Source organism: Pavona decussata, unplaced genomic scaffold (assembly GCF_977016875.1).
Source record: "Pavona decussata unplaced genomic scaffold, jaPavDecu1.1 SCAFFOLD_12, whole genome shotgun sequence".
Lineage (NCBI taxonomy): Eukaryota > Metazoa > Cnidaria > Anthozoa > Scleractinia > Agariciidae > Pavona > Pavona decussata.
Genome location: NW_028145435.1, coordinates 1,303,116 through 1,317,454, shown reverse-complemented (window position 1 = coordinate 1,317,454; position 14,339 = coordinate 1,303,116). Strand labels below are relative to the sequence as shown.

The window sequence follows — 14,339 nt, the reverse complement described above, 5'->3', positions numbered from 1 at the left end:
GCAACCTTCTCCACTTACCCAAAAGAGTTGGATGCCTAAAATCAAGTGATTCCTGTTGGGGGTAGCCTCCCACGCAGACGTCCTTCAGGGGTTCGTTACGCGTCTCCCCGACGAACCCCTAAGGACGTCTGCGTGGGAGGCTAATTAGGGGTTGCAGGAACAAGGAATATCTGGAAAAATAATTCTGTGGTCAGGGTAATGGGGTAACTATCATAGAAATGTAGGAAAACGGGATAATCCCAAATTCTGGAGATACAAATCGAAAATGATTTTCATGCCTAATGAGTTGTCATTATTTTAATAATTTTCAAACTTCATTAACAGCATGGCGGGTTAAATCTTTCAGTGGGTTTATTACACAGGACCATCCCAAACTTAATCCACTCCTGGCCCCTCTGCACCGTAGGTTGCGTGATAGAGAGAGGAGGGCCCAGAACTGGACTAAACTAACCTATGACCAGGTCTTGAACCAAAATGAGAAGATAGTGGAGTAAAACATCAAACATCTTGCCATGGTGTACTGCCAATTACAACTTCTATAAAACAAACGTGAACAGAAACTCCAATACCTTAACGAAACCAAAATCTGAGCCCTGCTCTGAATGACAACAGCTAAAATGAGACCAAGATGCTTTCAATAAAACAATCCCTTGATTATTCCTGTGAATCACAACAGAAAATCAACTCAACGGCCCTAGCTACGGTTATAGAAAGAGAAAACAGTAGATTTCGCAAAAAAAGCTAACCCACCCAAAGCATTCTTTACCACTCACAATCGCTAAGTCGTGACAAGAATGCAAGGTCTTCAAGAATCTTTGGCTCTGATCTCTTAACTAATAGACGGATTAATTCTACAATCGTCTTGGAGCAACTCGTTTCTTTCTGTTCGCCACTCAACCATTCAGACAACAGCCTTTCTAAGTTTCTTTCAATCTGTTGAGCCTCATAGTACTCATCTATATCACGCTGTACAGAGGCACGCGTAGGTTTAGTGTTTCTGGCAGCGTCCTTAAACCTCAGTCTATGTTCTTCAAGCAAGTTGACACACCACTCGTTTGGAAGGAGGGCGTCTGGAAAGAAACCGCAAAGCCAGACGAAGAAATAGTCTGTTATTGGGGGAATGGTCTCTCCAACCTCCTTTTGTAGGAGTGTTGTCATTTCTTTTGTTGTTTCTGGCAAAGTTCTAACACTGAGATCCAAAAACATGTGCCCTTCATCGTCTGGGAAGCAGTAAAAAGGATCAGGTTTGTTCACGACCACACTCCCGCAAGTTGCATGGAAAGTTAGAGTTGAATCGATTTCAACCATCACATTATTATAGTATGAAGACTCGATCACCATGCTTTTGCCGGAGTGTGGTAAATTTATCGTTACAGTCCGCTCGAATGTGTAACAGGGATCCGCTGGTGGTGGTAGCGGCTCCTCGTCACGCACAAAGGATTCGTGGTTCCTTACCCAAGTGAAGAGTTTAGCCGCCACGGGACCGTTTCTTTGCCAAACATCTAGGACTTTGTCATAATTGAGGAATCTTTTTGCGGCTGCAAGATGCTTACAGCTTCGTATGAGATCCTTTAGTCTGCACTTGTAATTGTTGAAATCTGCGTCAGAATTAGCGATATCGGCAACCTTGTCTATGTAACACTCAGTGAAACACTCGGCTTTTTTCCGCAAAACGTTTGTATGAAGCTCACTCTTCGTGGCTTTGCTCACTTGAGAAAATCTTTGGCAAGTTAGAGAAATGTTGTAAAAAGATCTGGGGTCATCTACCCAAGAAAAAATTCTGAGGAGACAATCGTCTGGTAACGACAAAATCGACGCCATGTTTCCTTTATACCGTGACACCGCAGGCCCAGCATGCAGTGCATATAGAGTCTCCCTCGCAGCCGCTCGGGCCGGAGTCACGCAACGCTCCCCGTCCCCAGCGTTGGGTGACTCTGGCCCGAGCGGCTGCGAAGGAGACTAGTATTTTGTAAGATTGTACATTTGCAAGCAATACATATATGCTTACATGCTAGCCTTGCCTGGCATTTATTTAAATATTCAATTAGCAGGTTTTTATTTTTATATTTGTACGCTAACCATCACCTAGTAATGACCAGTTATTTTGTTCCTTAATTTTTTTAGTCCTTTTTTTTTTCTGACAAAAAAATTCCCTGGAGATGCTCATCATTTTCCAATAGAATTTGCGGGAAGTTTCTAAACCAGAAAATGTTGTTATCCAAGGAAGAAGCCTGTTCGTAGACCTTCGTTGGCTTGCCAAGGAAGGAGACTGGGGACTAAGAAACGCGCAATATTTCCCACAATCCCCAAAGGGAGAAGCGTTGGTAAGTTCAAAAGACCACAAAACGTGAGGAAAACTAGTGTCAAAAAATGCCGGGGAAAGTTGCCCTGAATCCCCTTCCCCCGGGCACAAAACAGCCTGGTTTGGCCCAGTCACTGTTATACAGTGGCAGTAGATTCCAGGGACACCAAAAAAGTAAAGGGAATCGTTACGATGTCGAAGTTGTTTTAAAGGTAGGTTCGCGTGAGTTGAGTCAACACTCGATGAAAATTCCCGCCGGTTTGTATTTTGGCGGTTGTCTTTTCTTGTTAATTTTAAGTAGCTTATTGCGATGCCCTTTCGTATATATGGCTTAATTTTAGCATGTAGAAGAAGAGAAGGGGTTCCTCTGTGGATATCTGAAAATCAAAGGCCTAACAGATGTAAGTTGGATTTTATTGTGTTTAATTGTAAGCTGTATTGGAACATTTTTTTTATGACAGGTCGGAAGAAGAAGGAAGCTTACTATACTACGTTGGATTTTATACACGTCTCAACTCGTTTGCAGCGTTCGCAAAATGGTTTTATTTTTTAGACTCTCGATAGACTAAGTCACGTATGTTTAGATGTGTGTACAAACGGTCCATTGTTCTTTCAGGTGATTCATGATTTTCCCAGACGTCTGTTGTAATGAACTTCTGATTTTATTGTGCCATATATACTCATTATTTTCCTTAGCTCGAGTCCCCTTCGCGTTGCAGCGAATACACTTACTAAAACTCTATTCTTAATCACTTTTAATGGGTTATTTCATACTTTGTTGTATTTAAAACAATGCACATGGCCTGGAAGTCTGACTGCATCAGTGTGAAAGTTTCAAAATCAGTGAAGGCTGTTTTGAATGTGACATTTTCTTGTAGAAAGAAAGTGAGAAAAACATTTTCAACAGAAATGACTTGAAGACATCTCGTTCTATAAAAAATGCGTAAACCACTATTAAAGGTTGCGATGGTAAATCTGAGATTCAATCAAAGGGCTGAGACCTCTGGTTAAAAATCACTGCCTGAGCCTTTACTTTTCCTATCCAATTCAAATCAAAGTCCTTGAATGAATGTAATCGCTGGACTCATGTTTGTTCAAATGACTTACTGGAGGGAATTTTACATTCTAAAGTTAGTTCAGATTGACAATATTAATATTAAGAGCTTGACATGCTGACACTGTACTATCAGCTTAAAACCTGGAGTGGCCAGGTTCAGGGAGGAACATTTTTTTTTTCAAGGTTAGGGAATTTTTTCATCAATATAGGGAACGTCTAAATCCAAACCCAAAGTCTGTGAAAAGTCAGGGAGTTTGATTTTGGCTAACCACTGGGTTTGCAAACAAGTTTCCTTGTTGGCAAAGGTAAGGTCGTTCCAAAAATTATCTGTAAAGGAGATGATTTCTGTGACTTCGTCGCTGGCTGGCTTTATTGCCTTAGGATTTGTCTTTGGTAGTCAATGAAAATTGGTTTGTGGTCAGTGAATAGTCAAGCAAAAGTCAGGATTTTTTTTTATTCTGGTGAGTGTCGACCCTGAAACAACTGACCCTAACAGTCCGTGGGCTTATATTCAGGAGAGCTCATTATCAGGGGGATTTTAGGGTCAGAGATTTCGAAGTCTAAAATTTTACTGAATTTTACTGTATGCTTTGTTTGAAACATGTACCAAATAAGGGGCCTTACGAAAGCGTTATGGCAATGCCAATAAAAACATCAGTTAGACAAATATTCATGTTATCTGATCTATTTGTAATTATTCCAACTTATTCAACTTGTCTAAAGTGAACAAGTTATCCAGGAATAGCACTGACGGCCTGAAAGAGAAAAAATTCACCACTGGGTGCACGCCTTAAAACTTGGAATTTGTTCATGTCATTGTCTTTTTTTTTTTTTTTTTTTTTTTTTTTTAATGCGTTATAGAAATTCAATATTACGCAGCAGTCTGAAAGACGTATGCTTACAAATTAATACAGCTACATGATGTCTATAGGGCGACATGCGTAACCTATATGCCTTGATAATTATTATAAGTATATACCACACAAGTGAATAGTACTTTTTCTACAATAAGATTATTATTATTATTATTATTATTATTATTATTATTATTATTATTATTATTATTATTATTATTATTATTATTGTTATTATTATTAGTGTTATTACTATATAGTGCTACCCTCTTTAAATAAAGGACTTACTTATTCACTGTACACTTTTGTTTTTCATTTTCAGGAATATCCTAACTTAACCACTTTCTTCGACGGAGAGATTATTGGAGAAAAACATCCCTTTTTAACAAGGAAATGGGTAAGGCCGAAATAGAATATTATTATCATAATGGTCTGGATAGTAGCAGATATATGGTTATCCTAAGGAACCACACGACAATTTTTAAATTTAAAAACATGTTTCGACAGAAACTTCTGTCATCTTCAGTTTAAATTATAAAGCACAGAGTAGAAGAAGCCATTCACGTTCAATGGGAAAAACCTACACTCAATCATCAACTTTATCATGTTAACTTAAAACTTTCTCTGTAATATTCAGTACATTGTCATTTTTCCTTTGTGCTTATAGTTAATTAGCATTTTGGTTTGCACTATATATTCAACTCTGTGCTTTGTAATTTAAACTGAAGATGACAGAAGTTTCTGTCGAAACATGTTTTTTAATTTAAAAAGTGTCGTGTGGTTCCTTAGGATAATGATTATCACAATGCTTTTAATATTAAAGAAATAAAAAACGCGCCGAGTGCATTGTTGAGTTTTATAAGCACGCGGAAATTTTTAAGAACACGAGAGAAGTGCAGAGAGGCACTCGCCGCTCTCTGCACTTCTCAAGTGTTCTTAAAAATTCCCAAGTGCTTATATAACTCAACAATGCATGAGGAACAAGTTTTTTATTTCTTTTATAAAATATAAACAATCGCAACTACTCAGACATGTGCGAATTTTAATGAATCAACATCAAGTTTATCCTTACACGAGATAAAGTGTAATTTAATAGCGCACGCTCTTGCCGATCACGACAGGGCACGCGACAGGGCAATCAAGTAAAAAGTCAAACTGTTTAGTTTTCCGTCACGTCGTAAGCAAGTTCAAGAAGTTAACTCCAAGTCAAGTTTAAGTTTTAAGGTGTTGAGAGACAAGTTGAAGTTAATTAAAAGTCTAGGAACATCAGTACAAGAGACTGTTCTTTGCGAATCGCTGGAGTGACAGTGCATTCCGTCTCTGAATTTCTCAGATTTTTCACAGGCAAAAAATCTGACGTGTGCTCTATGCATATGTACAATTGTTGTACATATGCGTAGAGCACACGTATACATATTGCATTGTGGAGTTATACAGAACTCAGTTTGACCGATCACAGTGCTTGCTTGACCCTGGCTATGTTATAAAAGGACATACATGTAGTGGTAGAATGTCATTGTAATGAAGGTCTTTCAAGGCTACTCTTCCTACATGTATGCTGAAGCCTGATTGTATTACTAACAGTTATTCTATGTTTTTATCTAAGATAGAGTTATAGTGACTTTAAATAATTTAAAGTCATTATTACATTGTTACATTTCTTTGAAAGATGATTTTGTGTTTCCAGTTTTTGACCTTGGTGATTCTCATCTAAGGGCCTCAAAGTAATATTGAAAATAAACTTAATCTTCCCAGAAGTTTTAAAATGTACTTTTTCTTTCTGTTGTTAGGATGCTGATGAAGAAGTTGATAGAAAACACTGGGTAATATGCTATTTCTGTTTTTAACAGTACTACTTCAGTAGCCATGAACCCTTTTCTACTGATTGCATCTAATCTAAGGGGGTTGACATTTACATGCAGTTTGTAAATACATGCAATGCTAAATTTGCTTGAAATAGACTGAAGAAAGTGCGTAAAAACTAATCCCAAAAGGGCTAATTTTCACCTTCAGCATTTTTGCCACCAAATATCGTGCCTAAAATTTGTGTCCACCTGTTGAGCATTCTTTTAAGCCTTGCTTGTTGTAAAATTCTTACGGGTACTGTTTAGCTAAATTATACCTGAGCTTAATTAAAAGTGTTTGGACTGTTGTTTTTTTGGGGTAGAAAAATTTGGCGGGTGTTTTTTCCATGCATGAGTTTATTTGTCAAAACAGTTTTGTGATTAATTAAAGTATGTTATATCAGCCATGTCTCACAAGTGTACCATTTCTGAGGTTATGAATTTTTGGTTAATCAATACTGAAATATGGCCATGGTAAAGAGACTCCAGCTGATGTTTTGAGTGTTAGTCCTTTGTCAGAACAAATAAAGGAATTGTGGGTTGTATATATGGGGTGTTGTTTATATGCAGTGAAGTTTATTTATTTACCTTAGTTTACATGAAGTAGTTACAAGAATTAAATGATCATAATTTAATCAAGTAAAATTCCACCCAGATTAACTATTAATAGTAAGAGCTAATTTAGCTGGGTAACTTATCTGACAAATTGAAGCAATGGAGTTACACTACAGTATTGGTGGGAGCATGGTAACATGGAAAACAAGAAAAAAAATAGTGGAATGAAAAGCTTCTGTTGATTCTTTGGGGATTGAGAGTGTCAGTAGGCCATTTTCATAATGGCGTCATTTGACTACAACTACCAGAATTCATTTCCTTTTCCTTTTCAAATTCAAATTTTGTAATCCCAGTGGAGAGCAAAGAACAATGGCTCTAATTAGCATGAGAAAACAAAAAACTGAAGGATTCTGGTAGTTGTTGTCAAATGACGCCATAGTGAAAATGTCCTATTTGGAAGATGAATTTTTGTTTTTTACTTTTGCTGCATTTTGAGGAGTTTCTCTGAATAATTGAGTAGTTGTAAGATTTATTGTAATCTAGCTCCTGCTTGATGTCTTAAGTTTGAATATTTTGTTCTGTATTTGTATTCTTTTATCTTATTCTCTTGTCTGCTCTATTAGCAAGCATGGCAAGTCATGTTTATTAATATGTACTTTTTTCTTTGTGCAATAGGGCAAATTCCTGGCATTTTACCAGTTTGCAAAAACGTTTAACTCAGATACTTTTGACTACAGCCAACTCGACAATTTAGACTTTGTTTTCATGAGATGGAAGGTAATTCTTTTTGTTTGTTTGTTTGTTTGTTTATTTATTAGAATCACTCATTAAAAATGAAATGAAATGAAATTTTGATGTATTGTTTATTGTTATTATTATCATTATTATTTATTTATTAATTTTTGCTGGTGATTTTTTTTAGCTGTTTAGCTGTGTTTAGCTATTTCTTGTTATGTCTTGCTTCTTGTTGACCGTGATGATTTTTAGAATTGGTGTAAACAGTATTTAGCTCTGGCGATGAGCACTTTTTTTTGCTCATAGAGTAAACTTCGAAACAAAATATTGAATAAAAAAGAAAATGAAAGGCTGAGTGCATAACCTTCTTATAATGTCAATATTTTAGGCCATTTTTTTGTTTCGGTTCCAAAGTGTCTGAAGTCTTCCATGTGGTCTTCACTTTTGTCAGACAACATCGCTGTTACTTTTGTTGTTGTTATTTGTTTATTTATTGTTTTTGCTGGATTACACTGAGCTTTCAGGGAAAATAAGGCCAAGATAGTGAGTCAGGGAAATTTTAAATAAGACAATTGTGCACTCAGAGTTTCATTTTTTTTTATTTGTGGCAAAAGGCTAGCTTGAAGCTGCCTAAGATGTCCAAATTGTGCCAAAAAATATCTGCATTTTTTTTGTCCATTGCTTTATGTTGGAAAGAAAAAGGTCCTCCAATAAGTCCAGAATACTGGTATCACTGATAGCAGACTTGAGCTTGTTAATGCTAGCTGAGTCATTTTCTTTTGAACTTGGATGGTAAATCGTTCCAGTCAGTTTCTTGGCCTGAATCTGTACTTGAATTCATTGCAGAATGCCTTTTTGAACAGTCCTCAGCGGCTGGAAAATACTATTATATCAAAAGGCTCTGCAGAGAAGGTCCAAGTCCTCATCTCCACAATTTTTTTGCTTTTTTTTATTCACAGGAGCACTTCTTAGTCCCAGATCACACCATCACAGACATAACTGGGGCATCATTTGCAGGATTTTATTATGTTTGTCTTCAGAAATCTGCTGCCACCATTGAAGGATACTATTATCACCGAAGTTCAGAATGGTATGTTGTAATTTTGGTTGTTATGTCCATTGTTGCGATTCTTATGTGACTATTTAGTTCCGCAGTCATACATGTACAGTGTAGTCAATTTATGTGGAAAGCTTTGACCATAAATTGAATTTGAAGGAAGTTAAATAAGTGAACACTGACTACTCGAATACCACTGTCTTCTTTCTTTTAATGTTTGCAACAGTTGAATCAAGGTTATTGCGAACCATCAAAGAAGATAAATCTCGATTATTAAGAGTTGATTCTTAGATGGTGATGATGATGGTGCAACTAGAAATTAAATATAATACAGCAGTGAGTGAAATGAAAATGACCGAAAGTTAAGAACTAAGGGCGAACTTACAGATGTTATCCTCGGATCAATAAATTAAAATGAGCTCGTTTGTTTGTTAGTTTGTTTGTTTATTCGAAAAAATGTACCAACCTTACTTGAATAGAACTGATTTACAATATTAAAAGCAAGTTTGATTACACAAAAAACACAAAATGCATATTTGAATCTAACAGTAAGTTTTTGTTGATGGGGTGTAACATTCTAAAATTTATAAAAAATTATTATTTTCTCTCTTGTTACTTTCTTTGATTTGACAAAAGAAGGACAGTAAAATTAATTTCCAGTGGCTACAATGTACCTGTACAGGTCTGTGGTTGGAACAATTGTTGTAAATGTGTTTGTTATGGCTTCCAGGGATATAGCTAAGAAAAACCCCAACAAGCTCATTAAGAAACCCATCCGCCACCTCTTTTGGACTGTGCTCCTTTAAAATTAACCTCAAGTGTGTTGTGTTGAAATTTCAGCCATTGATAAGGTCTCTTTTAGATGGTGAAATTCGCCGGTAGCTGGCTCTTAGCAGCATGCCTGGGTTTTATTAATGGGCAGCTACTGGTGGCACATAAGCATCTACTTGTACTCAGTTTGTGGAGGAAGAAAAACCTGAGTACCCAGATAAAAACCCTCAGAGTAGGGACAAGAAACCAACAACAAACGCAAGCCACATATGACGCAGAGTCTGGGAATCGAACCTGGGCCACATTGGCAGGAGGCGAGTGCTCTCACCACCATGCCATCCCTTCTCCCCCCCCCCCCCCCCCCCTTCTAGCTACCATGTCCCCTTCCACTCCAATAATACAAGACAAACAACAAAAAGACATGTTTTCTACCATTGTATTTGTTGTGGCTTTCTGTAAAGGTGCGGTGCACTGTTGCAGTGATATGCAATTAAAAACGATACTGTATTTTATATACACATGTAAACTTTACCAAACGTTAGTGAGATATCTTGTTCCTTTGTTTCCTAGGTTTCAGTCATTAAATCTCGTCCACGTTCCTGATCACAGTCAACCCATCTATGAATTCAGATGATAGTGATCAAGATCTCGCTGGCATACATTTTTACACTTACTCTTCAACTGAGCTTTGCAATTAGTTCGACTGCATGTTTACCGTGCAGACTCAATGGAGGTTAACCAAAAGATAAGTTATTCTTGAGATTTTACTTTTTGATTGTTAGGCTCAGAGTAACAAGTGTTACTTTGAAAAGAAAGATTCAGAATGATTTTTTTGTGACTCAAATTCCTTTAATTTATGTTTCATATAGAAATTAAGAGATTGTTTTATACAGTGAATCAAATGAGAGATGACGTTATTGATTTGAACTGCCTTCAAAATGGATTCTCTTTTTATGGTTTTATTGCAATACCAAGAGAGTTCAAAATTAAGACAACAAAAGTATAAGACATCCTTTGTCACAAAACACCCAAAAAAATAAGCAATGGATATTTCACAATATACTGTGTAAGATGACTTTTGACACACACACACACACACCACAAGGAAGTACTGTTTCATACCTGTAGTTTTAATGGTCATACTTAAGGATTTTATTGTCACACTCAAAAAATAGAACCACCTTTTACAGCATAGGAAATAGGACCACAAGAAAGTACTGCTCAACTGCTTTCATTAAAATGGTCACATTTAAAGATTTGATCCACAAACTCAAAAGTTTGAACCATCTTGTAGAAGAAAATAAACTGTCCTACAGGAAATTACTGTTCAGCAGCTTTAAGTTAAATGGTTGCACATGTACTTTGGATTCATTTGTCGCCTGCAGACTAAAGCATTAGAACCACAGCGTTAATGTCAAGAAAGGGAGTGACACAGTTGAATAGGTCAAACTTTTTAAAGTCCAACAGTTATCAGCATCTAAATTCTCCTTGCCACATCACTACTTGATGAAACATGCATGTTATGAGAATAAAGACAATGTTTAAAAATATATGAAGAACGGTGAGGAGAACGTAGATGTTGATACCAAGGCTTATTAGCGGCAAGTTACAGATCAAGGCCCAGTTGTTCAAAGCATGGTTAAGCTAACCCTGCGGTGATTTGAGCTTTGAAAGTGTTTTGAAAAGGTTTTTACCCTTCAGTTTTGACATGGACTTAACCCTTTAAGCCCTAACAGTGATCAGCATCAAATTTCTCCTTGTAATATCAATGCTTATTCAACCCTGAGGTCATGAGAATTAAGGATATTTACCCAAGGCGAATTTTCTTGATATTTTAATAACTTCTCCCCAGTACTTTTATGAGAAAAGTATGGAGGCAAGACAGGAGAATTTGGTCTTTGATATTAGGGGTTAAAGGGTTAAAAGCAGCTTTCAAAAAAACATTTTCGGTAAGCGCAATAAAAACATCGGTTAAAGTTTAAACCCTGTGGCAATGTGAACTTTGAAAGTGTTGCCAAAAAGGTTTTTACCCTTCACTTTTGACACAAACTTTAGCTTAAAATCAGCTTTCAAAAAATATTTTCAGTAAGCAAGATGAAAGCATTGTTTAAAGTTTAAATAGGATTAGAGTTAATTATCTTTTGAACAACTTGGCCCTGGCTTATGCGCCAAATGCAAGCATTCGGTTTAAAGACTTAAGAGTTTTTCCGTCAAAATAATTATTAATCTCATACAAATTGGGGTCTTGCCTGTAGGTGGGCACTAAAGGTATCTCAGTCAATATAGATGCATCTAGATACAGAACCATGTTAGTCTTTGAATCTTCTGTTTTTTACACTTGAGTTTTTGCTATCAAAGTATAAATTTTTGAAATAATGTTATTGTATTGAAAGGGAATTTGTTATATTGTCCAGGATTGTATGAATTGAATTCAACAACAAAATTGAGTATGCAACTGGTAAAAAAAACTGTAGTTATTAAAACTGAATGAGCATAGTAGTTCCCACTGGTGAATTCATTATGAGAACCTTGCTAGGTTGTTGGTCCCATCAATGTAGGGCCCTTTAAGGCAACCTTTCACTGAAAATAGGTCAGAATTTTATCACACAAACAGTTCTAACCAAAAGTTGCATAACAAAATGATGCTTAATAGCTTTAAAAAAGTATTGCTCATTAATGACTACTTGATGATTTCATTCACAGACTCAAAAGAACCACCTCCCACAGCACAATAGTCCCCACCACAAAAAAGTATTGTTCTATAGCTTTCATTTGAATGGTTGAATACAAAACAGTATCAACCAATAGCTTTATAACAAAGTGTTGCTTCGTAGCATTCATTAATTGAACTGAAATTAAATTTCAATTGTCGTACTTGATGATTTCATTCACAGACTCAAAAGCTAGAACCACCCGGTATACTATAACAACAATACCACTGACAAATAATTAAGGCGAAATCGTGCAGAGTGTCACCTGATGTTTGCATAACTCTTAAGTTAAAGCCAGAAATGAAATCAATAATTTTGTTAAAAGTGTGATTAATTACACTGTCGGGTATTTTTAAGATTATCGCTAGGTTCTCATTAGAAGCAGTCTTACCTATGGGGGTGGGGAAGTATTAGATGGGGTAGCAAAAAACTGAAGAGAAATTCCAACACAAAGATTATAGCCATTATCAGTGTTATGTGCTTTGCAGAGAACAGTGACTATCTTTCGACATGCTAGACAAACAGCTGAAAGACCATTTTTTTAATCATCAAGTCGGAAAATTTTCTTATTATTGGCAAAAGAAATGACAAACCAACTACAACTACTGACCTAAAATGGCTGATATATGTCTTAGCCAGTTTAGCTATTTAACCACTTTCAATCAGCTCTGTTCTGTAACTTCCGGTAGAATTTGGTCGTTTTATTTGTAAGGTATTAAATTTTCAAAACCGTTGATTTATCAATCTCAAATTCACTTCTTGATATTCCCCCAACATGAGCCTGAAGGTAAATAAACCCAGATTCATTGCCCAAAGTAGAGTTAACCATAAATAAATTGGTTGTGCTTACACTTAAGACTTAGGCCTGGTTGAATTGCATGTCGAAAGATGCATGTAATATTGAAAATGGCAAAGTAAGGGGTACAATATTGTGAAAGGGGTGTTGTTTTAGTAATATTTGGTATGAATAAAGGTAGGGGGTTGCGCCTTTGGGCAGAGACTCCTCGTATGAAACTTTATTTGGTACCCAATTTTAACGGTAGATTACTTACCGGTATTTGTAAAACTTAACTTATTCTGAAAGTATATACGTAATTTAACTAACTTGTGGTAGTGATTTATAACCTGATGACAATGAACAGGGTAATACGGTTCTGAACATACATAAGAAATTAAGTCTATTAGCATCCAATGTTGTGGACTTGTGGTCAAGTTTTGGTACGCTGTAATCAGTAACAAAATCAGTATCTGCGTCGCCATTACCATCCCTTTAGAAATGAATAAATTACATGGTAGTCGTATTTTGTGGTACTCAGTGGATGGTGATTCTCTTGACCTGTCAATAATTATGTGAACATACATGAGAAATTAAGTCTGTTAGCATCCAATGTTGTGGTCAAGTTTTAGTATGCTGTAATCAGTTACAAAATCAGTATCTGTGTCGCCACTACCATTCCTTTAAAAATGAATAAATTACATGGTAGTTGCATTTTTGTGGTACTCAGTGAATGATGATTCTCTCTGTCAGTTATATTGATTGATGAGTCTGTGATGCCCATGTCAGAGTCAAATAATTTGTTTTCTGGCATATTTACTTAATCAACTCCTTCAAGTGGCTGGTATATCGGATGATTACGTTCAACAAGACTGAAAGGTCATCCAAACAATAGTTGGCCAAGATGGAAAGCATCAAGGGCAACTGTGAAATTTTTAGGACAATCTTCAAGCTGAGGGCATTATCATCTGGTATTCCAGCAAGCTGAAAAGGGTTCATTTTATTTTATAAGCATGCTTGCTTCACTGGAGAAAAGACTGAACAGCCAGTGATGACCACAGCTTGATTGCAGTCAAAAAAGCTTCCTACATAATTTCTTCAACTGTGATTGGATTACAACAACTAAGACCTAAAACAGCAATGTTTCTTCTTTTTTTTCTTGTTGATAAAAATCAGGCGATGGTTATCGTCTGATAACCATTCATATTCTGTACCATGTGATGTGTTTTGTCCAATAAGAACAGAGATTAATTGGTGGTTATAATAATTTATTATATTCTGACAATTACAGGGTTTGGTTGTTGACACAAGAAGCAAGGGGCTTATAAGGTCCAGGCCTCCTCTAGCTTACAGTAAAATATGGCAACAAATAAATCAACTTTGTTTTAACCAGTGTGTATGACTGTTCAATTTGGAATTTTGGAAATGTTGGTTTTTGAGGACAGGAGAAAACCCTCTCAGAGCAAGGACCAGAACCAACAACAAACTCAACCCATGTATGATGCAAAGTCTGGGAATTGATCCCACCACTGCACCATCTCCTGCTCCAAAGTAACATGAGTGTTCTACCAAAAATTAGTAATTATTTGCAACCACCCTCTGCCAAGGAGGTGTGCTCTGGTTTCTTTTAGTGACAGGAAGGTGCAAAGATCCTTCTTGGGTTTGAAATTAGTGACCA

At 36.4% G+C, this 14,339-nt stretch overlaps 1 protein-coding gene across 2 annotated transcripts; it reads left to right on the top strand.

The window, feature by feature from the left end:
* The first annotated feature begins 2,323 nt into the window (after positions 1 to 2,323).
* LOC146487979 (glucose-induced degradation protein 4 homolog) lies at positions 2,324 to 13,375 on the top strand. Of its 2 annotated transcripts, XR_014867597.1 has the most exons (8): positions 2,324 to 2,514; positions 2,644 to 2,703; positions 4,536 to 4,610; positions 6,004 to 6,036; positions 7,288 to 7,389; positions 8,307 to 8,437; positions 9,746 to 11,093; positions 11,231 to 13,375. XR_014867597.1 is itself a non-coding variant. In XM_085125032.1 (7 exons), exons 1-7 carry the CDS (start codon positions 2,371 to 2,373, stop codon positions 9,807 to 9,809), a joined length of 609 nt encoding a protein of 202 aa, XP_084981158.1. In that variant the 5' UTR covers positions 2,324 to 2,370; the 3' UTR covers positions 9,810 to 13,375. The 2 variants fall into 2 exon arrangements, 1 of the variants encoding a protein (XP_084981158.1); XM_085125032.1 differs by having other exon boundaries at positions 9,746 to 13,375.
* The last annotated feature ends 964 nt before the right edge of the window (positions 13,376 to 14,339 follow it).